This window comes from Panthera leo, chromosome B4, assembly GCF_018350215.1.
Source record: "Panthera leo isolate Ple1 chromosome B4, P.leo_Ple1_pat1.1, whole genome shotgun sequence".
Classification (NCBI taxonomy): domain Eukaryota; kingdom Metazoa; phylum Chordata; class Mammalia; order Carnivora; family Felidae; genus Panthera; species Panthera leo.
The window spans coordinates 109,886,219-109,913,130 of NC_056685.1; the positions used below are offsets into that span (position 1 = coordinate 109,886,219).

The 26,912-nt window shown below is 32.7% G+C and overlaps 1 protein-coding gene across 4 annotated transcripts in view; it reads left to right on the forward strand.

The window, feature by feature from the left end:
- Positions 1–26,912, forward strand: part of TMTC3 (transmembrane O-mannosyltransferase targeting cadherins 3) — a 62,220-nt gene that overhangs the window by 31,005 nt on the left and 4,303 nt on the right. For 3 of the 4 annotated variants that reach the window (XR_006204981.1, XR_006204982.1, XR_006204984.1), the window contains exons 7-14: positions 2,758–3,010; positions 8,063–8,211; positions 10,003–10,123; positions 12,588–12,699; positions 16,828–16,931; positions 18,912–19,081; positions 20,749–20,975; positions 22,674–23,656. Coding sequence is in view for 1 of the 4 variants with exons in the window: in XM_042947305.1 (XP_042803239.1) it covers positions 2,758–3,010; positions 8,063–8,211; positions 10,003–10,123; positions 12,588–12,699; positions 16,828–16,931; positions 18,912–19,081; positions 20,749–20,975; positions 22,674–23,488 (1,951 nt within the window). In the remaining 3 variants the exon portion in view is untranslated. Of the gene's footprint in view, positions 1–2,757; positions 3,011–8,062; positions 8,212–10,002; positions 10,124–12,587; positions 12,700–16,827; positions 16,932–18,911; positions 19,082–20,748; positions 20,976–22,673; positions 23,720–26,912 lie in introns of those variants that run through there. The other variant, XM_042947305.1, reaches the window with a different exon arrangement.

A 26,912-nucleotide genomic window follows, 5' to 3' on the forward strand; every position in this document is an offset into this window, starting at 1 on the left:
CATCTTCACAACTCAGGGATACTCCTAGGCTCCACTGGGTTCTCCCTCAATGCTCCACAGACTAAGAACTGTATCCAAGTATTGAACTTTCCAGGTAGGGTTTCCCTCATTTGTTTTCCTTCTCTTGGGTATCATCGTCTTTCTTTGCCTGATACCCAACTGTGTTATGTCTTGTCCAGTTCTTCTCTCCTTTAAGACTAGAAGCAAAAAGGGGCGCCTGGGCGGCTCAGTCAGTTGGGTGTCCGACTTCAGCTCAGGTCATGATCTCACCGTCCGTGAGTTTGAGCCCCACATCAGGCTTTCTGCTGATAGCTCAGAGCCTGGAGCCTGCTTTGGATTCTGTGTCTTGTTCTCTCCCTGCCCCTCCCCCCACTAGCACTCTGTGTCTCTCTCAAAAATAAAATAAAAACATAAAAAAAAATTAAAAAAAAAAAAAGACTAGAAGCAAAAGTTATACTGAATTTAACAGTCTACATATCTTGTTTTCCTGCTCTAACATTTAGCATTTCCCATTTCACCTTTTTCAGGGTAAAATTTATAATGAAATTTATAGGGGCACCTGGGTGACTCTGTCGGTTAAGCATCTAATTCTCAATTTCGACTCAGGTCATGATCTCATGGTTTGTGAGATTGAATCCTGCATTGGGGCTCTGCCCTAACATTGCAGAACCTACTTGGGATATTCATTCTCTCTCTCTCTCTCTCTCTCTCTCTCTCTCTCTCTGCCCCTCCCCAACTCACACTGTCTCTCAAAAAAATAAAAAAGTTAAAAAAAAATAAAATGAAATTTGTACTAGTTTCTTATCCAATTTTATTTAAGTAACTAACGTTACATGCAAGATCTTTTTTAACAGATGGCCAAAATGTTGTTCAGGTGCTATCCATGATAATGCATTGCTGGCCCAGGCTAGAATAAAATTTTATTCAGATAATTCTCTTACATTAAACACTTTCTTTTTAACATTTCCACGCAATATTCCTTTCAGTAGCATTTTTTTCTTTGAAGAATAATTACTTTCTAATTTCATGAATTTTTACTTCTGAGTCTAGCTGTGCTAAACTGAACCAACTTATTTAAATAGTAAAATATGGAAAAGAGATTAAACTGTAAATAATATTTTATATTTCCTTCTTTACCCTCATATTCAGTGTTACTGTTTTTATTCCTTTTAGAGACTTTGCATCAACTGTTTTTATCTCCATTTCTGTAGTATGATAATGTGGTTTATATGTATTAATGTATTTTGTGTACATGTGGATTGCTATATGGATTATATTACATATAAATATATATTTTCCAAATATAAGCATTTAAAAGTATGTGTATATATAAATTTCTTGTATTAAATTATCAGTGAAGTTGACTATAATATGGTTTCACATGCTTTGCCACATGTTCTTTTTCTATAGTACAGTTATTAAATCAGCTATTCTAAATAAACTATTAATTATAAAACTGAACTTCAAATAGTGGATTATAGGAAAAAAGACAGCCTTGTGTTTAGTTCTGTTCGTTATTTGATAATTCAAGCCTTGACTCAAGATTTGTTATTTTTCATATATGTAGACATTCAAATATGAAAGTTTTAAAAATGATGTTATTTGTTTAAATAGTATTTACTGTTTCCCAGCCATTTGAATTTTTAAGAAGACCAAGTCAAATAAATGGTAGAGGTTGATTTTTTTTATTAACTCATTCATTATAAAATGAGAAATTGGGTTTTTAAAGACTAATATTAACAAAACCAATAAAATTTTGAATGTAGCCTAAAGAAATGAGTATCTGAAGCCATTCATTTGAAATATACTTAAAAAATGATTTGACTATGGTTTGACTTAGTTTGCAAGAAGCAGACTGAATTAATGAAACATACATGTAATATATCATGGCCTGGACAAATATAAAATAGGATATAAGCAAACTGTAAGAGACTCTTAACTATAGAGAACAAACTGAAGGTTGATGGAGGGAGGTGGGTGGGGGATGGGCTAAATGGGTGATGGGCATTAAGGAGGGCACTTGGGATAGCACTTATATATATAAATTATATATGTTATATATAAGTTATATATAAGTGATGAATCACTAAATTCTACACAGAAACCACATATGTTTTACCATGTATGTTAACTAGAATTTAAATAAAAACTTGGAAAAAAAGTATAAGCTTATGTTAGTATATAGTAGGAGAAAAAGTAGAACACAAATAAAATGTTACATAGGGAAATACAGCTACTATTCTATACTGGAAACTTGGTTTCAGCTTCCTAAAAGTCTAAGCAAAGAGGAAAAGCTCATAGGTGATAGTTTTTTCTGTCCATGACAAAAGAAAACCTTTCTTTCTAGGAAGCATAATTTTTATTAGCATTTAGTGCTGAAAGAAGCATCTCATGCAGAAGAAAATATTGGTTAGTGTTCTCAGAAGCACTCGTACAGCACCTACAACGAGTCTATTAAAATTGTCTTTTTACTTTTAATCAGGTTATAATTTAATGAAAGCACTTCTGCAGGGTACACATGTCTGATCTAGTTGCCCTTCCAACCATTCTTCATAGATTCTCAACTAGATATTTCATAAGGGTTGGACATTTTGAACTTCAGTGAGGACTGAGGTATTCATAAAAAATACTTTGTCATTTTAAGTGAGATTACATATGAAATACTGCTTTTTTGGTATTTTATTTATATGTTACATATTAATTTTGTGTTTGAAACGTGTTTTAGATTAAATAACTTTTTTTTAAATCTTTTTACAGATTTGATAACCCAGCTGCTGTAAGCCCAACTCCTACAAGGCAGCTAACTTTTAACTACCTCCTTCCCTTGAATGCTTGGCTTCTATTAAATCCTTCGGAACTGTGCTGTGATTGGACCATGGGAACAATACCACTTATAGAATCATTTCTAGATATTCGAAATCTTGCCACATTTATTTTCTTTTGCTTTTTGGGGGCTTTGGGGGTATTCAGTCTCAGATACCCTGGTGATTCCTCCAAGACTGTTTTAATGGTAAGAAAACTTTCTTAATTTTTCAATTGATACAACATTCAGTTGATTTAAAGACCACCTTTAATTTGTCAAAGCATCTTCTTAGAAACAGTATTTTTGTTTATTCAACATCACCCTAATTTATTAATTTATTTTAGGTTTTATATATATATATATATATATATATATATATATATATATATATACACACATATATGTATATCAGAATTTCATATGCAGGCATATATATTCAGCATGTAAAATAAAAACTGGTTATAAATTTCCCTATTTGGTAGGAACTCTGAAATCATGAAGCATCCCTTTTGGCATCATTATCTTCTACTTCTTTATCCAAGTAGATTATACACTTTTTTTGAGGAAATGGATCATATTATATACTTTGTTTTCTTGACACAGAGAAGAATGTCATGTAAGGTAGACAGCTAGAAACATATTAGCTCTTTAGTTCTCATTAGTAAGACTTAATTATTCTGTGAGTTATTTTTTACTATGTTCAGAGGACTCTGATTATGTACAAAGTCTTCTTATTCAGGGATGTATTTCTTTGTAATTTTCTTACTTTGCTGTCACTTCTAACAGTTTTGTTTTCCTTTAAATTATTGAAGACAATAATAATCTTTAACATTTTCTTGAGCATTTGCTACATGCCAGAAAGTGTTTTTAATACTTTACAAATACATCATACCTGGCTGCAGTCACTAGATTAATTTAGTCATTCACTAAGTTTTTTGTTGTGATCTGTGTACCAGGCAGCATTTTAGGCACTGAGGATATGATAAATACAAGGCCCCGATTACCAGGGAATTGGCATTTTGGAAAAATTTGAAGCTAATCTCTGATATATAGAGACAATTGAAAGAATATAGGGTTTGGGAGAAAGATCATATTTACTATTATTTTTTGATCTGTTGAGTTTGATCCTAGTGGGGAATTTGAATAGCACCTGGTGCCTGGAGTTCAGAGTCGCCTAAGCTACACATAAAAAATTGATTGCAGTATTGGCATAGAGATAGTAATTGAAACCAGGATATGATTAGGAAAGTTTATGGCGATTTTAGAGGTTTCTCACCTGGGGTTTTGTCACTGTTCTCAAAGATAGTAATCAGCTATTACCATTGTAGATGCATGGAATAGAAGATAATTCATACACATAATTAATGCCTTGGAGTATTTGGTCTTAATTCTTCCTCAGTAGATAGTTGAAGGGTCTAGATAGAGTGAAAAGAAAAGAAACCTACAAGTAGGTCTTTAAAAAACTTCTATATTTGGGGGTGCCTAGGTGCCTTAGTTGGTTAAGCATCTGACTCTGGATCTCAATACAGATTTTGTTCTCAGGATCCTGAGTTCAAGCCCCACGCTGTGCTCCACACTGAGTGCAGAGCCTGCTTAAAATAAGTCAGAGAAAGATCTATGATTTCACTTATATGTAGAATTTGAGGACCTTAACAGATGAACATAGGAGGAGGGAAGGAAAAATAAGATGAAAACAGAGAGGGTGGCAAACCATAAGAGACTCTTAAATACAGAGAACAAACTGAAGGTTGGTGAGGAGTGTGTTAAATGGGTGACAGGCATTAAGGAGGGCACTTTTCGAGATGAGCACAGGGTGTCAGATGTAAGAGATGAATCACCAGGTTCTACTCCTGAAGCCATGACCACACTGTATATTAACTTGAGAAAATAATAAAAATAAAATAAAATAAATTAAAAAAAAAAAAAAGACCTTCTGTATTTAGATACTGTGTAGAAGAGAATGAACCTAAGTAGGAGCTAGACCAAGTGGACAGAAGGTAAGTAAATGTTTTAAGGAAGATGGAATGGTTATCACTAACAGATGCTGTGAAGCAGAAAAGTGAGATCAGTCATATTTTACCTCTTTTGGTGTATTAGTTACTTAAATGAAATTTATTTCTGTGGAAAAATTTGATTAGGAGATGAGGACGTGAAGATTGCTAGTGTAGATAACCAACCCATAGGGTAACTCAACTTTGAATATCTCAAAGGATGAGCAAACTTGAATATATTACTAGCTAAGTGAGAGAATACTATGCCGACTTCAAGTATCACAGACTGATCTCATGTAGAGCTTGGAGGAAGCATGAAGATCTAGATTTGGTGTACCTTCAGAAGTAGGAGAATCACTTTGATTGGAGTACTCAGTTGGCTGACTTTTAGAAGCAGGGGATGTCAATAATGGGTTGATTTGCAAAAACATACTCATTGATTTGAACTGTTGATTAAGTGGGGTTAAAACGAGCTACTTCATACCCCCACTATAAAAGTGCTTTCATAAGAGTGTGGGAACTTGATTTACACCTGAAGTACATAATGAATGGTAACGTAAATATATGTTGTCAAAGGACATGTTTAAGATTGGGGAGACAAGGGCATATTTAAATATGGATAGGAACGATACAGTTGATTAGAAAGTGGCTGAGTAAATGAAGGGATGGCTAATTGTGAGATTTGTGCGGAGCAAGGGCCATGTAGATACAGCTCAGGTTTGGCCTGAGACAGATGGAGATGCCTCTTATATCTCAGAATGGATGGAAATACATGTGAATGTGGATGTTGGTTGGTATAGGAGCAGGGAATTGAAGGAATTCTTGTTTTATGAGTGTAGTTTTCTCTGTATGTTTGGAAGTATAGTCACCTGCTGAAAATGTCATGGATCAGAAGTTTGAGTAAAGTAATCAAGATTTAAAATCTAGGAGAGTGGGAATGAGCCTACCAAAGAAACCTAGAAATTCTGAGCAGTCTTAAGAATCATTTTGAAGTTGACCATGAATTTTTGATGATACTAATCTGTTCTGCTTTGGGACTGTCTCTAGTAGTGCTTTGTTGCTCAGGTAAATACAAAGCAGATATATGGTAGAACACATCCAAAGCTGAGGTTCTGCTAAAAGAAAGGAAAAATAAGGAAGGTTGGGTGAATTTAAAATTTGGGCAAATAAAGTAATGATTTATGTAATGTAAGCTGAATAAAAAATAAAAAGAGGATCGTGCCAGTGAAGTAAGCATAGATTTACATAAATTTTATTTTATGTGTACAAAAGAACAATTGTGACCTTAAGTACTGCCTTAAGAGAGTACTAAACAGGTTATTTTTTATGGTGATATTTTCTGAAGATCTATGGAAGGGACTGAGTAGATCAGAGGAGTACCTGCCAAGTACCAGATACCATGATAAGCACTTACTAAATAAAATGCCATATGTATCAACAATATAAGCAGTTATTAATCCCTTTTTATGAAGAAACACTGATTGGCAAGATGATTGAGTGGTTTACCTTATTATGTTACATAAGAAATAAGAAGTGAAAGAGATTTGTCCAAACTCTGTGAGCTTTCCACTACCGCCTTTTCTTTTTTGTTGTTGTTGTTTTTTTAATGTTATTTTTGACAGAGTGCAAGTGGGGGAGGGGCAGAGAGAGAGACACAGAATCAAAAGCAGACTCCAGGCTCTGGGCTGTCAGCACAGAGCCCGACATGGGGCTCGAACCAACAAACCATGAAATCATCACCTGAGCTGAAGTCAGATACTTAACCATCTGAGCCAGCAAGGCACTCCTAACACCTGTTGTTTTAAAGAGAGTTTTATATTACTGAAGAAGGAACTTATGGTAGCCATAGTTACCTAGGTTAGCATATACCAGTAGAGAACATATTAGAACTTTTCATTAAGTTAATTAGAGGCATTCCTTATCTAGGAACCGGTAGGTTTTTTGTGAGATTGTTTTTTGTGTATGCAGCTTATGCATCATAACCAATGCATCTTTGAATGAATTTAACACTTTTAATTCTTTTAAATAAAATTGCTATAAGGAAGCCATGAATTATTAAAAAAAATGTTTGCTTGTTTGTTTTTAGAAAAGGACTACATATTTTGGAATGTCTCTTTTGCAGCTAGCTGGTTATTTTTATCAACCACTCTTGGGAAATGGAAAGTGAATTATGTACTCTGAATGTTTTACCTTTTTGATCAAAAAGAAAACACTAAAATTTTAGATCTATAAATTAGCATGATACTGAGCAATTTGGTAGTGCTTTAGAGTTATTTCCTCATTACAAGTCATTAATTTGTGATGGAGAAATACACATCTCTGTATCTATATTTTACTAATAAAATATAATAAAGGAAAAACAATCTTTCCTCTCAAACTGTTAGAAGACTCAAACTTCTGAAGCTCAAGGAACAATTTGCAGTTATTCAGTTAGATACTATAAAACAAATTAGGGTAACAAATTGTGGAAGCAGATATCCATAGAAACAGGTGTCTTAATAACAACCAACTTCTTTCACAAGTTATTTGTGTGCTAGCTGTTTGTATCCTATCTTTTTAATGGCTTTATAATCTAGCAACCTTATGTTAACTCATTTTCAAAATGGCAAAAACAAATTAAGCATTTTTATGATGTTTTATGTCAATGTACAGTGTTAGAATTTTAGAAATTCTTGTAGAATAAAGGACTACTATTTAATGGGGCAGTTTTATTTTTGTGTATATACTAAGCCACTGTTAAATGTATATGATCCATCAGAATGTTATGCAAGTAATGCTGGGGTACAGAAGTAGTAGTCTACTGTCTTGTCTGAAGTATACCTTATGTCATTTCCTCAATTTCCAATATTTGAATAGTTACAGTAGTAAAATTATAAAAACTTGTATGATTGGTTTTCTTTTGTTAAAACCTGTTAACATCTTTCAGTTTATTTTTACCACACGTACTTTAGTTGGATGTATAAAAATTGTCTTATTTATATATATTCCCCCCAAGTTTTTTTTATTTAATTGGATGATCTCTGGTTATAAATTCTAGCTTGATCTCACTTTGGTGACATAATCCTGATGTCTGTTATTACTATCCCTAAATTGCCTTCCTTATGTTTAAACTAGTATTGTTTAGAGTATTATTAAAAATGGTCCACCAGTGCAGTGAACCATTCAAATTAATGGTCATTTATCATTCAAGTTAAATGATAAAATATTTGGATTTTGCTATTGAATGTCCACATATTTTTTAAATAAAATGTCTTATTTTTCTTTGTAGGCACTTTGTCTAATGGCATTACCATTTATTCCTGCATCAAACCTTTTCTTCCCAGTGGGATTTGTTGTTGCTGAGCGAGTATTATATGTTCCTAGCATGGGGTTCTGTATTTTGGTAGCCCATGGATGGCAGAAAATATCAAACAAAAGGTGAATTAAAATGTTAGTTCATTTAATGCTTACAAACTATAGAATTAAGTGTGATACATTTAAGTATTTAAAGTGTTTAGTTTTATAAGTCATATTTTTATACCTTTTTATTTTCCATCTTGATCGTTTCCTCATATTTCTGTAATTGAAGTTAAGAAAGCTCCATGGCACCCACCTCACCCTATGTTCTTTCTCTTATTTATATAATTTTGTTGTAAGCCTGAAACCTAACACACTTTGAGTTAGACCCAAATGAAAACAAGGATATTATTGAGACTAAAGTTACAAATTACCATTGCCACTTCCACATGCAGTGAACTAAGATATAGGCTTCTTATTTAAGTGAGTCATGTTGATTTAATATATGTAAAATGCATATAGTAAGCAGTCTGTAATTTGATATCACTATCTTCATCATAACTACCATGTCCTAGAGGCCTCAAACTAACAATTAAGGAACAGAATATTCACATTGTATATATGCAAGAAATGGTCACCGACTCTGCTTTCTCACTTTCTAGTCATCCTTCAACACACAGAATTCTGACTTCTCTCTATATCATTGCGTTCTAGTAACTAAATCCAGTCAGTGCTTGTATTTAAAATTTATTTCCTGGGCATCTGTAAAAAGTGTCTCTCCTAATTCTCTTCCATGTCTCTTCATCTCCGTTCAGACTCTTCTCAGATTCTTATTGCTGTAACTGCTCTTTAAATATTTATTTCTCAGAGTTTTATTCACAGCCATTTTTGTCACAATGTATATTCTCTTTGGATGATCTCATCCATGTCTACGATTTTTGCTAACATCTACCAAGCCTTTTCTCTTAACTTCTACCCATTTATCCAGTTATAATTACTACCAGTTTTTGAGTGCTTCCCAGGTGCCAAGAGCCATGATAGACCTTTTAGATTTGTTTTCTCATTTAATCTAACTTTCCTTAACTCTGGTGTGCACATTTGAAAATTGAAGCTCATACAAGTTACTGAACCAGATTACCTCAAGATCACACAGCTAGTAAAGAGTAGACTCTTGATTCACATTTACATCTCACTGCCTTCAGTGTCCATTTTCTTTCTGATCCATGCACTCTTATCCTGATTAAGTGGATCTGTCAAAATGAAAGAAGTTAAACTGTGTTACTGAGACAAAAAAATAGACTCAGAGAACATTAGTAATGAATGTGATCATAGGGATTATTGAAGTGTAACCTTTTTATACATGAGGAATTGTTTCCCAAATAATTAGCCTAAAGCTATATAAGCTATATTGTATCTATTATATAAAGAGTTAGTTTTACTATGACTTGTCATAAATAACTCTAGCTTTAGAATGTAAAAATATTCAAAGAATGTCATGATAATCTGTGGTATAGATGCAGTCTGGGTAAGCCAAAATTTTTTAAAATACAGCCAATGATAAAATAGACCCTTGATGAACACAATTAAGAATGTTCAAGTTGTAAGTAAAAGCCCCAAAAAGAAAGTCATACTTAAAAATTGGTTTATCGGGTTTTTTGTCATTAAACTTAAGCAGACTTTTTGAAATAGAGACCAATAGTGGAATATTTAATATAATTTAAGACTGAAGTAGAAGGCAGTGTGCATAATATTTAATTTTTTGGTGTTGCTTTTGAAGTTGGATGATTGTTAGAAGGATCCTCATTCCTTAAAATAAACTCAAACATGATATTTGGGGATATTTAACATATTTCTTACCTCTATTGTAAAAGGTAAAATGCTTCTGGTGATATAGATAATGTTGTTTTTGTTCTGCTTTTTTCTTTTAAACAGTGTATTAAAAAAGTTATCCTGGGTTTGTCTGTCTATGGTGATATTCACTCATGCCTTAAAAACACTCCACAGAAATTGGGATTGGGAGTCTGAATATACATTGTTTATGTCAGCCTTGAAGGTAAAGTATTACCCAGAATGACAGGAAAGTATGTCATTAATGATTTCTTATAGTCATGTTTAAGATGTTTTTACATTTCATTAGACATTTAACTGTCAATTTTAAGTACTTCACCAAAAGATTAATAAAAATTTGTTCTTTATATAATATATACCATAACCATGGCTCTGAATAGTACTTAGTTGTATGTCTACAGCATATATGAATAATTTTCGAAATACTATATAGTTGTTAGAAGCTCAAATGATAATAGAATGTTTAAAAATACTGTAGGGGAGCCTAGGTGGCCCAGTTGGTTAAGCATTGGACTTCGGCTCTGGTCATGATCTCACAGCTTATGAGTTCGAGCCCTGCATCAGGCTCTGTGCTGATAGCTCAAAGCCTGGAGCCTGCTTCGGATTCTATGTCTCCCTCTTTACCTCTCCCCTGCTCAGGCTCTATCTCTCTTTCTCAAATATAAATAAACATTAAAAAAAAAAAAATTTAAGAATACTATATATAGTTCACTAGTTCTAAAGGTGCACTTTTTCTTTTTTCTTTTTTTTTATTTTTACCTTTTAACATCTCTAAAATCAGAATAAATCTTAGAGTGAGAGGCATCTTAACAATTAGTGGCTTATTTTTTCCTTTTTTCTTTTTTTTTTTTTAATTTTTTTTTTAAACGTTTATTTATTTTTGAGCGAGACAGAGCAGGAGCAGGGGAGGGGCAGGGAGAGAGGGAGACACAGAATCCAAAGCAGGCTCCAGGCTCTGAGCTGTCAGCACAGAGCCTGACGCAGGGCTTGAACTCACCAGCCGTGAGATCATTCCCTGAGCCAAAGTCGGATGCTTAACCCACTGAGCCACCCAGGCGCCCTTAGTGGCTTATTTTTTTCTTAATGGTGAGTCTTAGAAATGATGGCATCTTAGTTTCAATGAAATAAAATACATAACAAAAATGGCACCTTACTATGTGGAAGATAACCGGTGGTTACAGTATGGTAGTTAAGATACGCACTGGCAGGAAGGAGTGATAAAGCATTTCTGTAGAATGGACAACATCTAGGAATAAGGTCTTTTTAAAAATCATAAAATTTGGTTTCTGTAAAAGTTAAAACCAATGATTTTGTTTTTCAGGTGCTTCTCTTCAAATCTGTAAATTCTTAAATTCTTTTTGGCTATTTCTGTACTCCCCATTGCCTGGCTTTACTAGAATACTGCTTCATTCCAGTAGTCAATGTCATTTCTTGATTTGACATCAGTTTAAGATCACATGACTATCATTTAGTCTCAGTAGCTCCACTCTTTCCTCTAGCTCAGAAGTTTATAAATAGAAGAGACCTCATTACCATTCCTCTTAATCTGCACTCCTAAAATACCAGTGGAGCCCCATAATTTTCAAGATTTTGCTTATCCTTACTCCTAGGACAATCTCAAAACCACAGTCCTAGTCACTGAAGCTAGTTCCTTGGCCAGCTACCATCCTCTTCCTGCAGGAACACCATGCCCATCAGTGAACTCTGAAAGCACAGATCAACTTAGAACTTTAATCCCAGGGCTCCCATTACCATAATAGACCACATAAACAGCTTTATACTAAGCCTAAAAAATAAATAGTGAAGTGTTAAATATATTCTCATGTTCAAATACCTTCTCTTCCAAAAGAATATAAATAGAGCAGCTTTCAAACAACATTGTAGCTTGTTTTTTGGTTTTCTTTTTAGTAAGGTCTGTGTCCAATGTGGGACTTGAATTCATGGCCCTGAGATTAAGAGTCACATTCTCTACTGACTGAGTCAGCCAGCACTCCAAGCTGCTTTGATCAAATAAAAGTTTTAGTAAAATTCTAATATATAAAACAGATGAAATCAGACTGCTATGGTTTTAGTATGTTGATGTTAAAAGGAAGGAGAGTAAATTTGGTGAAGCCGTGTTCATTTTGCTTATTTCTCCTCTCCAGGGACACCTCTGTCAAACACTCCATTTCTAATAATATACCAAACAAATATCTGTGTTGATTGGAGATACATATATTTATATATAGATATAGATCCACAAGTTTTTCTTTTTTGGGAGAAAGTCTCAATCACTTTTCAAGTTTTATTGAGGTATAATTGACATATAACTTTGTATTAGTTTAAGGTGTACAATGTAATTTATGGATATATTACAAAATAATTACTGCAACAAGTTAACATCTGTCACATATTTACAGTTTTTCTCTTTTGATGAGAATTTTGAAGGTCTACTCTCAGAAACTTTCAAATATACAACATTGTTAACTATAATCACCATGCTATACCTTGCATCCATAGAACTTATTTATCTTGTAACTGAAAGTTTGTATCTTTGACCACCTTCACCCATTCGTGGATATCTCTGTAGAATACTCCATTCCTAATGGTATACCAGATAAATATCTGTGTTAATTGGAGTTGTATTTTCTTAATTGTAACTAATTTCTATCTATGCTTATGTATTTAAGGTAAATAAAAATAATGCCAAATTATGGAATAATGTGGGTCATGCTCTGGAAAATGAAAAGAACTTTGAGAGAGCTTTGAAATACTTCTTACAGGCTACTCATGTTCAGCCAGGTAAGCATTATTAATTAATAAAACTATTTGGATAGCTTGTTTTTAAAACTTGAATTATATTTGGGAAAATAAAAGTAAGAGGTTTGTTCATTCCAGGTGACTTGAAAACTATAGTGCTCGATGCTGTCTTATTTTGAGTTGGATTATATGTTAGAGCTACTTAGACATTTAAGGAATTTATTTTGATATAGCAGAGTTGTTGGGTGGTACTGATAATCCATTTGGTGAAGTATAGCTTTGCCAGGTACAAGTACTCGGTGTTAAAATAATTTTTCCCTTCATTGTCAGTTGTCACTCTTTGCCTTTCTTGAGATAATTGCTGATACTTCCATTAGTATGACTTCTCTACAATATTCTCAAAATTGCTGTTTCTAATTAGCCATGGGCTAAGAAAATAGGTAAACCAGTTTATTTGGGATTCTTTCTCTTCCTCTCTTTGCCCCTCCCCTCTATGTACGTAAAGTACTTGAAAAAGTACATAAAGTTAGAAACATTGAATTTGGTATTTAGAGGCATCCTAGCTTTTTCTTTGTTTTTTAGTTGTGTTCTTCATAGATTTGATAGATGAAATGGCATATATGGAGGGATATCAAGAGTCCTTTTTTGTCAGTGTTACACATACACAGATAGATTCATAAGACTGGAGATAAGGGATATTGGGACTAGAGGTAAAAATTTGGGGTAACAAGTATCTAGATATTTAAAACCTTGGAACAGTTGAGCACATAAATAGGGATTCATAACATTTTAAAATTACTTTAAAAAAATAAATAAAACATTGAGTCTGAAGGCTTTTCTTGCTTAACCAGAGTAAGATTATAAATTATGCAGTGGTCTGAGAAGGTGACACACATGTTGTGTTAAACGAAGAATTGTGGTTTTTTTGTTTTGATGGTTACCAGTGTTTAAAAAAAAAAATTTCAATTCACAAAGATAAAATTTTTACAAATGGAATTGCAGTTTCCATAAACATCTTTACAAGACAAGGATAGATTTTTGTCAAGGAACACCAGAATTCTGTAAGGTTTGTTTTGATTTCATTTTTATCTAAATCCAAATCTTTGAAATTATTCATGCGAGAAAAAAATCATGGACCTGTAGTTCAACTTTGATGTTGTCAATATGGAAATGTTTAAAGAGTATTTATGAGTTTTCAGGTGTTTTTAAGTTTATCTCTTTAGATGAATTGACAGATAATTTTGTAGATAGGAAATACTGGAAAGCAACATAGATGCCAGGGCCACCAGTGTGAGATTGCTTAGCTTCATTGTTGGTGGAAAAGGAATTATTAGGTACAAAGTTGCCTAGTACTTGTCAGTTCTCATTTACATTGAATTAAAGATAGACTGCTAGATTCATGCTATTGTTGGTTTGGATAGTATACTCATAATAGCAAGACTGTCTGTTGAAATCCTATAGCTTTTTAAAAGTCATTTAAATGTCATTGCTTTTTATATCTTGTCTTCTTTTCCAACCCTTTTTGTTTTCAAATTTAAATTTACTTTACTCTAGTAATGGTTATTTCCTTCTCTGAAATCTTAAAACTCTGTTAACTTATAAGAAACTGCTTAGAAATTTTGTCTTTCATTTTATTAGCTTTGTTGTAGGATATCTAATTGCTACCTTAGTTCTTTGAGAAAGTAGGGCTGCCTTACTCTAGTGTCTGAAGTCTGCGTTGATGACAATATCTCCTTGCCATAATTTTAAGAACCTGATTTCTGTGGGTATTAATTTGCCTTGTCTTTCACCCAAGTAGGTAACCTCTTTCTTTTCTTTTATTAAAAAAATTTTTTTTTAATGTTTATTTTTGATACAGAAGGTAGAGTGTGAAAGGGGTAAGTGCAGAGAGAGAGAGGGAGACCACAGAATCTGAAGCAGACTCCAGGCTCTGAGCTGTCAGTACAGAACCCAATGTGGGGTTTGAATCCATGAGCCATGAGATTATGACTTGAGCCAAAGTCAGACGCTTAACCGACTGAGCCACCCAGGCGCCCCAACATATTTTCTTTCTACGATTGGAGCTGATGTCAATAACATTGTAAATACTTCACTGAATTTTGTTTATCTAAACTACCAGTTTCTTTGTTCTTTCCTTAAATTCTCACTTTATAATTAATTTTTTTCAGGTTCTTAGTAACTTAGTTTTTCTAAGTAACTTTCTGATCTCCATAATAAATGGTATAGATTTGAGGAGCCTGAGTGGCCCAGTCAGTTAAGCATCTGACTTCAGCTCAGGTCATGATCTCATGGTCCATTAGTTCCAGCCCTGCTTCGGGCTCTGTGCTGATAGCTCAGAGCCTGGGGCCTGCTTTGGATTCTGCGTCTCCCTCTTTCTCTGCCCCTCCCCTGCTCAGGCTCTTTCTCTCTCTCTCTCTCTCAAAAAATAAATATTATAAAAAAAAAGAATTAAAAAAATAAAAACTTTAAAAAATTAAAAATACATAAAAATAAATGATATAGATTTATTTGAAATTAAAAAAAAAATGAGCTATATAAGAGCAAATACTACCTACTCTATTTTTATATGCTCTTGGTAATGCAGTGAATTTCAACCTTGGTTCTACATCAGAACCTCCTTTGAAACCTTATAAAAACATTTTCCCAGATCATGTTTCTATAGATTCTATTTTGATAGAGTGAGGTGGTGCTGAGGTTATGTGACTTTTTGAAAGTACATAGGTATCCTAATTTGCAGCCAGGACTGGGAATGGTTTGCCTAAGCAATTTTTTTTCTTTTTTTTTTATTTCCCTCTTGACCTCTCTCCTGAAACCCCTTAAGACTCATTGGGGCGCCTGGGTGGCTCAGTCGGTTGAGTGCCCGACTTCAGCTCAGGTCATGATCTCACCGTTTGAGAGTTCAAGCCCTGCGTCGGGCTCTGTGCTGACAGCTCAGAGCCCGGAGCCTGCTTGGGATTCTGTGTCTCCCTCTCTCTCTGACCCTCCCCTGTTCATGCTCTGTCTCAAAAATAAATAAACATTAATTTTTTTTTTTTTTTTAAAGACTCAGCAGTACATCAAAAAACAAAAAATCAGCCCTTTCCTCCCAATCTTGTCCCTTACTTCTTTAACCAAACCTGTGCTGCATGTGACATTTTCTGTGCAGTGTGCACAATTACCAGCCTGAAACATAATGTACCAAGATTTTAGGACTGTTTACTATCATCCTAAGAGAATGACTAAGATATATATGCTTGGCCCCTATGTGTCCTAGGAGGTGCAGGCAGAAAACTGTCCAGCAGGCAAAATCATTGGTGTCATAGGCAAGTAGAAATCATAATGTGAAACCTTGTCATGTCTGCGAGAGATTCATTCAATAACATTTGTCTGATTTAAGATCTTCTCTCTTCTATCTTTATTCCAAACCTTTGAAATATTTACTGGGAAATGTGTCCTAAAAGTAGTATGCAGTGGGCCCTAATATCTTTCTTATTTAAATAACATATTTTTTGTTTCCCTGAAAAAATTTGCTGTGGGTTTGATTCTCCATACCAGAAAATCAGATAAAAGTTTCTGACATACTGATAGTAACACAGCCTTTTAAAAAGTTATAAATATGTTATGTAGGATGGGCTGCTGCATCTTAAGTGGTACTGGAGAATCCTAATATTTTATTATACTTGCATTCTGACCACATTCAGAAAAATTTTAAAAAACAAAATTGCAGAGTTTTTTCACAGTCTCATTGCCCCATCCCACCATGCATGTATATTTGTTAGGTATAACACTCGAAATAATTCTAGGAATCATGATCTTTTTCACTTGTAGATCTTTTTACTTTTAGAGTTGAACCATACATTTTGAGTGAATTCCAGAGCTATGCATCAAGGAAATGGAAACAAGCCTTAGTATAGTATAGTAAAATCTGAAGAGAAATGATACAGATTTCTTTATTACCTCTATATCTCCCCTTTCATGTCATATATGCAGTTTCTGTCCTTAGAGTACTTTATGACATAATTTTCTAGTATAGCATCGATCACTCTGTGTTAGAAGAACTTTAAGGAGGATGCAGGACCTGTTGCTTGCTTTTGTATTTTTTTGCCTAGTGTTTTGTTGCTAGAAACTTTGGGTTTACATTGAATACTATTTAGTATATTTGCCAACAAATGATTTTTTTTTTAATTTTAGATGATATTGGTGCTCACATGAATGTAGGAAGAACTTATAAAAATTTAAATAGAACCAAAGAAGCTGAAGAATCTTACATGATGGCTAAGTCCCTGATGCCCCAAGTAAGTTGTCATAATTTATTTCTATTGTGTCATATCTACTAGATGTCCATATTGAATAGAATTACCTAGATTATCTTTTCTTCAATTTGTTGATACAAATGTAAAGTGTCCAATAAACCATTTATTACTACAAGTTTTTATTTAAAGTCTAATTAACATATAGTGTGATAATAGTTTCAGGTGTACAATATAGTAATTCAACACTTTCATACAAGTGCACTCTTTAATCCCCATTCCCTGTTTCACCCATCTCCCCGCCAATCTTCCCTCTGGTAACCATCAGTTCTCTATATTTAGGAGTTTGTTTCTTGTTTTACCTCTCTTTCTCCTTTGCTTGCTTGTTTCTTAAATTCCACATGAGTGAAATCATATAGTATTTGTCTTTCTCTGACTTAACTTATTTTGCTGAGCACAGTACTACAAGTTTTATAAAGGATTATATTTACTTTTCTAGCTCACTTAATTAAAAAAAAATTTCTAGGAGAGCTTGGGTGGCTCAGTTGGTTAAGCATCCAACTCTTGAGTTCGGCTCAGGTCGTGATCTCACAGTTGGTGAGTTCGAGCCCCGCATTGGACTCTGTGCCTGATAGTGTAGAACCTGCTTTCCGCCCCTTCCACATGCTCGTGTGCATACACTCGCTCTCAAAAATAAATAAATAAATTTTAAAAAGGCAAAGATTAAACTTATGTTTGTAAAAAATTTTATAAAGTTATGAATTTTAGATATTCTTGATTACAAGTTATCAATGAGTTAAGTAACTTTAAGTGAAGAGATTTTTATATAGTACATTAAGCACTAAATGCAACATTATTCCTATCAAAAGATAAATGAATAAGAAACTAATAAAATGAGGGGATATACCTCTGTTGCTGTATTGTGTTCAGTTGTAACAATGACACATGCAGAAAATTCACTGGATATTATAATATAGCATGAAAGTTGGAAAGTCAGATCCTGTCTTTCATCAGAAAAGATGGTTTGCAGGGCACCTGGGTGGCTCAGTTGGTTAAGTGTCGGACTTTGGCTCAGGTCATGATCTTGCGGTTTATGAGTGAGTTCAAGCCCCATGTCAGGCTCTATGCTGACAGTTCAGAGCCTAGAGCCTGCTATGGATGCTGTGTCTCCCTCCGTCACTGCCCTTCCCCCACTGTTGCATGCTCTCTCTCTTTCTGTCTTTCTCTTTCTCTCTCTCTCAAAAATAAACATTACAAAAAAACTGCACTACAGTCTTCTCAATGGTAGTATATATTAATATTACATTAATAATTATAATATTAAAATAACTAGATATAGTTTGGTAAATGTTTCAAAAACAGTTGGACCACATGATCTTAAGCATTGTTTCAGTCCTAAGATTCTAAAGTTATATTGTGTTCAATATAGACTTTTTTCAGATATAATTTTTTACTTTCATTGAAAATTTGGGTCTATATATCTTTTATAATCTTTACTTAACCTGAAAAATCAGTTAACAAGGGAATTTTATTTCCTAATTCTACCAAATGAGGCTTTAGTATAACTCTTAACAAATTAACCACCCTGTCACAACCAGGAAGTACTTTGCTGACAACATGGAAGCTGACATGCTGTAACAAATACACTAGACTGAGAGGAAAGAGACCCGAGTTCTTTCTATTCCTTGTCTGATACAAATATGCTAACAGACCTTAGTCTCAAAAGTTTAGATTTAGTTAGGATTTTATAAAATGATGCATGTGAATAAAAAGCTAACAATATTCCATTGAGCTGGCATGAGTGAAAAAATATTATCTCCTTTAATACCACAAAATATTAATTATTTTATTAACATTTTATAAATACTGTAGGTACTTTCACGTTTTTATGACTTATTTCAGTATAGCAATACAAACTGGTACCATAACCTTTTTATGTCATATATATTTGAAGTAAGCTACTAAGAATACTTATTTTTTATTTTTATGTGGTACTGAAACATCCAGTTATGTTTTTCTGAACAGATTATTCCTGGTAAAAAATATGCAGCCAGAATTGCCCCTAACCACCTAAACGTTTATATTAATCTGGCCAATCTGATCAGAGCAAATGAGTCCCGGCTGGAAGAAGCAGATCAGCTGTACCGACAAGCAATAAGCATGAGACCTGACTTCAAGCAGGCTTATATTAGCAGGTATTTGTAGTTCACTTTTAAGTTGTATTACAGAGAATTGAAGCTGTATCTGCATGTACATTTTGACTGTCTGAACTAAATTGCCTTTTTTTTTCTTTTAGTAATCTTATTTGTGACCAAGAACATAGAAACATACCCTAGTTTAGACTTACAATCAAATTTAATTGATTTGATTTGAAATTGACTGTCACTTGTAGTAGCAAACTAAGGTTTTATACGGAAGAAAGAGTAGAAGCTTCTTGTTAGTTTCATTTACTTCTTATTGTCACATTCTTTTTTACTTAAAGCACTTGAAACTTGTATTTTCTAATAATTACTTCTAATATCCAACTCTCAAGAGCTTTCTTAAATACTGACAACTGATTGGTTATTATGCCTTTTATTTATCACAAAGAAACTTTTTAGTTGTCAGTACAAAAACTTTTGGCCGCACATGTTAGAGAGAACTTAATATATTTTACCATGTAAGGATTATCATTTGTATTATACTTGAGTAAAATTGTGTATTAAACTCTGCTTCATCCGCTGGCCCAGAAACCTAATCATAATTTTTAACATTGTTCTTATGGGGAAAATGCATTCAGAATTTCATTAGTTTTTGAGATAAAAATCTGTTCATAAGTTGGGAAGCTGTCTTTGTTCAGTTTTATCCAGTAGTTGTTGAAATTAGCTAAGTTTAGTGGGGTTGCATATATAAATAAAATCTGTCATGTGTTAATCTATGAAGAATTATTCAACAATCTGCATTAAAAAATAACATCTTGGACAGATGCTCTTTCCAGAAGTTGCTTTAATTGAGAATATTAGTCATTCATTTGATTTCATTCCTATGCTTATACTTAAAGGACATAATGGTATCATAATAAAAGTATTCTCATATTACTGCCTAAATTTATTTGCACATATGTGCTTAAACAAAATGACTTTTTAAAGCTCTAACAGATAATAGATCCGTATTAGAAGGATTTGTAAAATGGTTTTCAAACTGTGATCTTCTGTTCCACATGTGTTCCTCAAAGGTACCTGCAGGTGGCACTAGTGCCCTCCTACCCTGACTACTAGTCAGCTTTTTTAAAAACTCTTTTTGTTGTTTTGGGGAGTTTTTTCTTTCGTTTTAACGAATGGCCATTTTATAAGAATACATTGTAGAATACTAAATTAATATAAGAAGGGGCAAAATTTTCATTCTGCTCTTTATAAACGAGACTTCTAACATAGATTTGAATACTGGAATTTCCCCATCACTCCCATATTTATTTTCCTTCTTCAAATGCTATTATTTGGTCCCCTGAAAACTTAATCTCCCATTCTTGTCGCTGCCAATTTTATGATGTAGTCTGGTCTGCCTTCTTTCAAGATACAATTAAAGAATATATTTTCTCTGTTCCCCTTTCTTGGATACCTCCCCGCATCTTACCCTTTAAAGTCAGGTATGCTGTTTCTTTCTTTAATTATACTTGAAAACCTAACAAACCAAATTTGCTAAACTAATGAGTTCAGGTTTGAGGACATTTTCAGATATTTTTGGTAGAAAACTTTAAAAGCCTGGGTTAAAAGGAAAAAGGAAAGCTGTGAATACGTGGAAAAAGTTGAAACTTACAAAAAATAGTATCTACACATTGACATGGTAATGTTGTAAGTAAAGCTTGTGTTTGATTTTTCCACAGAGGAGAATTGCTTTTAAAAATGAATAAACCTCTTAAGGCAAAAGAAGCATATCTTAAAGCACTAGAGCTGGACAGAAATAATGCAGATCTTTGGTACAACTTGGCGATTGTTCATATTGAACTTAAAGAACCAAATGAAGCCCTAAAAAATTTTAATCGTGCTTTAGAATTAAATCCAAAGCATAAGCTAGCATTATTCAATTCTGCTATATTAATGCAAGAATCAGGTATGTTTTCTTAAAATAGTTCTATATTTAAACACATTATAGTTTGAAGTATAATGAAATCTGAACTTAAATTACATTATGAGTAGCAAACGTTTTATGAATAGTTTATATCAAAACTGCAGATAAATATAAGAATATTTAAAATACTTAAAGTTTTCAAGTAATATGCCTTAACACAATTATTAGTTCTTTGGGTATGTGTTAAGACTTAATATTCAAGCAGTCTAGTAAGCAGTGCCTTTTTAATCTATTTTGTCAATTTTATGCACAGAAATATATAATTTCTTACTCCTAAATATACCATCCAAATAATCAGAACTTGCAAAAATTCTTATATAATTATTTCTAGGGAGACGAGCATTATATTTCTATTTATTTTAGAAAAAAAACAGAACAATGTATTTTACCTTGATTTGTAAGAGCAAGTACTTTTGGTATCATTTTATATCTAGTTTTATTTTGTGACGTATTATTGTAATTTACAATTTTTTGTAATTTAACAAAACTAAATCATTCGTGACAGTAAATTAGGATCTTTGATACATGGGTACTTTAGTACTACAACAAAAGGCAGTATTTATAATTTATAATCTTAATTTTTAATTTGGAAAAAATTTGTACATTTAGATTTTTGTAGTTAAATCTTACTTTTTAAAAACTTTTACAAAAAATGAAAGAATCATAAAATCATAGTATTTGAGTTAAAGAGGGTATTTGAATTTACTTTTGCCATTGTTCTATTTAGTATATTAGAGTAAGGACCAAATAGATCTAATAACTACCCCAAATGTCATATGGCTAGTTTAGTAAAACTAGTTCAAGATAAGAACTTAAGCTGACTGATTTATTTTACAATGTTTTTTATTCATCTTACTGTCAAATAAAAGTATAGAGGAAGATATTTATGCCTGGTATTCAAAACATAAATTTAGAGAAAAGCTAATGTTTTTGTAAAGTTAGCTAACCTTGGCAATCATGAAAAATGCCCAGTATTCAACACAAGATTGCACCCTAAGATTTGTAGTTGTGGAACTTGAAGTTTTTCTATTTATTTGCAATAGAAATTATCTCAAATATTTGCATCCTAATTTATATTTAAATTTATAAGCTTTAGATTTAATGGTATATTTTTACCTTTGAAAATCTTTAAAAAATTGAAGTAATTAAAAATCTGATTTTGTAAGACTGAAACATTCTGCTTATCCAGTAGTAGTTACTATTTGCTGAGCTGTTTTACATATATCCCATGTAATGCCTAGAAAATTCAGCAGGCTAACCCAGAGAAGTTATTTGTTTAATGTATAAAGTCATAGTGTTAATAGAGTCAAGATTAGAATACATGTCATTTTTGGCAAATCCCAGGCCTCTTCCCCCTAATTGCGTTTTCTTCCTCTGCTACTACCAGTTAGATTGTTAACTAAGGAGATATGTCATCCCTTCTGATTTTTGAGGCACTCTTTCTGCTTTAAAGGAAAAGAAGTGGGCTATCATTTCAGTGTTTCAAACACAACTGTCTTTCCTGGGAAAACTTTGGGTTTTTTTCATTCCACTTTTTGATGTAGGTACAGAAATTAGTTGTTTTGATGCTGTCTTTTTGTAATCTTAACTAGATAAATACTGAAAGTGGCTTTTGTTCCTCAGGCTTATTAATTCATTTGTTAACAATATGTATTTTTTCTTTAAAAAAATTATTCTTAGGTGAGGTTAAACTTAGACCTGAAGCTAGAAAACGCCTTCTTAGCTACATAAATGAAGAGCCACAAGATGCTAATGGTTATTTCAATTTGGGAATGCTTGCCATGGATGACAAAAAGGACAGTGAAGCAGAGATGTGGATGAAGAAAGCCATAAAATTACAAGCCGATTTTAGAAGTGCTTTATTTAATCTGGCTCTCCTGTATTCTCAGACTGCAAAGGAATTAATGGCTTTGCCAATTTTGGAAGAGTTACTCAGATACTATCCTGACCATATCAAGGGTCTCATTTTAAAGGGAGACATTCTGATGAATCAAAAGAAAGATATACTTGGAGCAAAAAAATGTTTTGAAAAAATTTTGGAGATGGATCCAAACAATGTGCAAGGAAAACACAATCTTTGTGTTGTTTATTTTGAAGAGAAGGACTTACTAAAAGCTGAAAGATGCCTGGTTGAAACATTGGCATTAGCACCACATGAAGAATATATTCAACGCCATTTGAATATAGTCAGGGATAAAATATCCTCATCTAGTTTTGCAGAACAGCCAGTATCCCCAGCTGGTAAGACTTCAGGTGTAGAAGGAGACAAAATTCCAACTGAAAATGTAAAAGAAGTAAGAAGTGAACCCAGACCTACACAGATCATAAAACCAAGTGATAATAAAAGTCAGTCTAAGTCCAACAAACTATTGGGAAAAAGTGCAGACAAAGAGACCCCCCATAAAACAACAAAAGAAATCAAAGAAATTGAGAAAAAAAGAGTTGCTGCTTTAAAAAGACTAGAAGAGATTGAACGTATTTTAAATGGTGAATAGCATTATTTATCATGTGACAATGTCTTCAAAGAACTTCAGTCTATCTTATGTGATTGTTTATACTGGGAGCTTTGAAAAAACAACAAGTGTACATGTGACAGTCTATCATGAGCTGCCTCTACATAGGATCAAAATACGATTTTCATTAAATACCTGTGTTACCCCAGGGTATGTATTGTATAAGATATGACAGTAGTTCTGAGTTTTGGCAAATATAGCAGAAATACTAAATTACAGTTGGCAAATTTATATCTTTTATGTAGAAGAATCTACCTGCAGAGTAATCTTGACTACTCTCAAAAATAATCTAAAGCCTGAATGATAAACCCTTGGGGGCAGATTCAACATATGCTAGTTTATTCTATGAATTTGCATTTATTAGTTGACTTCATTACCTTCTGTTACCTTTGGAATCTGACTATGGATTGAAAACACTTAATGAACACATTCTTTTTTCTTTGGTAACTTCTGTTTAACAAAGGAACTTGGCACCACAAAAGAATACTGGCTTCTTTTAGGTTATGTTCTTTGGTTGATTTTTAGAAGGACTGCCAGGTAAAACTTTTTAAAATAAGTCCTATGACATGTTAGTTTAAGAATGTATTTTTCATAATTGTGTGCTTGTCCTTAACTTTACTCTGAAATGCAATTTTTAATCAGGTAAAGTTTTAAATACACACACACATTTCTAATGGTGCTCATATATACTGTATTTTTATTTTTTTACATACTGAGAGTTTCACAGCATGAACCCCACATAAATCATAGCTATCTTTGATTTTTTACTCCCCAAACTGTTCAGGTTTATTAGAGTCTAGTCAGATTGAAAAAGTTCCAATAATTATAACTTCATTTAAACTTTTGAGTTAAAACATAGTAAGATTCTCTTTCATCTTAGTGTTCTCTCTCTAGTGTTATTTGAATTTTAATTGTTCCAAAAACATAATCATTCTTAGATACTTTAAACAACTAAATTGAGTTCTTTATTTAACTGAAGGCAAAACAATGTGACAAAGTTTTATTTTTAAACACTAAGTTCTTGATATCTTCCTATGGTGTATATTTTTATTAAATATTTATTTTGACTACTGAGCTTTCATAAAAAATTTAAAACTGTTTTAATTCCATCAACTATGGAAAACAAATTGCTGTTGCATTTTCCTATATATGCATATATTACAGTTTAAACAAAATTTCATCGTCTTTGGCATACTTTCCAGCTATAAAAGGTAGTTAGCCTCATATAGGATTAATAGTTAATTTTAGCAAATTTAAACCTGAAAACTGTTAGGTTGAAGAGTAGATATAAATCAAATTTATTAATTTATATCTGATTTTTTGAGTTAAAATACATTTCAAATGAGTTTTACAGTATCGAGTAAAGTTGGTTTTAATTTAAAATGTTAAAGCTCAAGCTATCATCCTGAGATAGTAACTGATTTCTAATTATGTAGAATTTAAAAAACTGTATTTCTGTTCCTCTGAGATAACTAAATTGTTTCAAAAATCATTACTGTAAGTTTTTATAAAGAAATATTTTCTAAATAGGTCACAAGAAACATAGTCTACATTAAAGACCCACTCTTACTAGCTTCCCTGAGGTTGTGTCATAGATTATTTTTTAGGCAATTTAAATCAAGCACTGACACCAATCATAGTTCATTTTTGATTTAGGAGATTCTATTCAGGATTTAAAGCAATACCCAGTTTCAGTTTTTAAATTATGGATTTGTGACTCCAGGTATAAGATGGAGAATACCTCATATACTATGACTTGAAAAACAAAATCTATGTTAATCTTATGTTCTCTCCACGTATCTTGAGAAAAAGTTTCTGAGTTTGATCTCTTCTGTTATAGTATCAAACAAAGATAATTCAGAAAAGTAAAGAGAATCTTTCATGACAGCAGATTATAATAAGAGCTTTGAGTAATATTTTAATAAAATTGTATAACTATTGAAAAGATAAAAAATATATTGTTATCCAATGATTTTTATAGAAAAAAAGAATTTCCTCCTTATTTGCACTTAGAACAATGCCTATCATGTAGGAAGTGCTCATGTATTTGAGTTTTAAATAATTTATTTAAGTCAAATCCACCCTGAGTAATTAATGATTTTTCCAAATTAATGTTTCAACCCTCACTTCATATTAGAATCATTTGGAGGGCTCTTAAATATGAATCCCACCCCACAACAATTTAATCTGAATTTCTTAGGGGGCCATGCTTCTATTTTTCTTAAAGTTCTCAGGTTCTAATTTGTAGTCAGGGTTAATGACCACTGCTCAAAATTAGTTCAGGAAATTCTAAATTAGTTCAAGAAAATCCTCTTTATCTCTTCTGTGTTAACTTTTTAATTTAGTAACATAACCCGGTTAAGTTTTGATGTTTTAATAATTATGCTCTTCTGATAACTAGTATTTATTTCATCTTAAGTACCGTCAAGCTTGCTTATGTGTAAGGTGATTATTCTCTTTAAACTCATAGTAGAAATTTTATTGAAGCTGTTCAAGTGAAAAAAGGTAATAGATTTTTTCCCACCTCTTTGGAACTGCCTTTATAGGGATATGGATGGTTAGGGGCATTTTAGTACAGGTCACTAACCTATGGTTCATAGTTGTAGGCATCTGTATGTTTGGAAAAGAAAGCTTATCATAGGTCTGTGTGCTGGTAAAGCGATGTAGTTTTAGTTCTCACTGTTTTACAAAAGAATATATTCTCCCAGGAGTTCTAGGAAAGCTTTGACAATCCCGAAGGGGCAGTTAGGTTACTTTTTCACTGCTCAGAAGAAAGAATTACATTTTTCTCCTATTGCTCCTATGGTATTTCCTTGTTAACATTCAGAATTGGGAGGTTTATCTTGTAACTATACCAGTAAGTGATTTCATGAAGCTCATGACTTGGAGGATAAAACAAATATGTTTGCAATTTTGTGTTTACGTTTATGTAAATATTTAGTATGTGAATTACACAATTCTAATAAAACCTCATGCGTTTTCATTACATCTAATTTGAGCTCTCCACTTCATGTTGCAGAATACTTCTTTGAAGATGCTTTAATGAGAACTATTATGAAAATATATAGATTTGTATGTCAGTTTCTACTTCAGAAATCCATATATTTGTCATATTTATTTTTTTAAAAACTTCCTAATTGTTTGCATGACTAAATGATATTTAAAATGAACCCCCCAAAATATCTGGTACCTTTGTCCAAAATTTTGTCTCTTGGAAGCTATCAGCCATCCATGTTAAGGGTTTATAAGAAAATAGTTTAATATTATATGCATTTTATATTATGGTGGTGTCTGTGTGTACCATATTTCTAAATATTCAGTATAAAATGCTTTTTAAAACCTTCACCTGAATTGCCTTTTAGTGTTCAAATGAGAAGTACAGTAGTGTATCAACAGATTTCTGCCC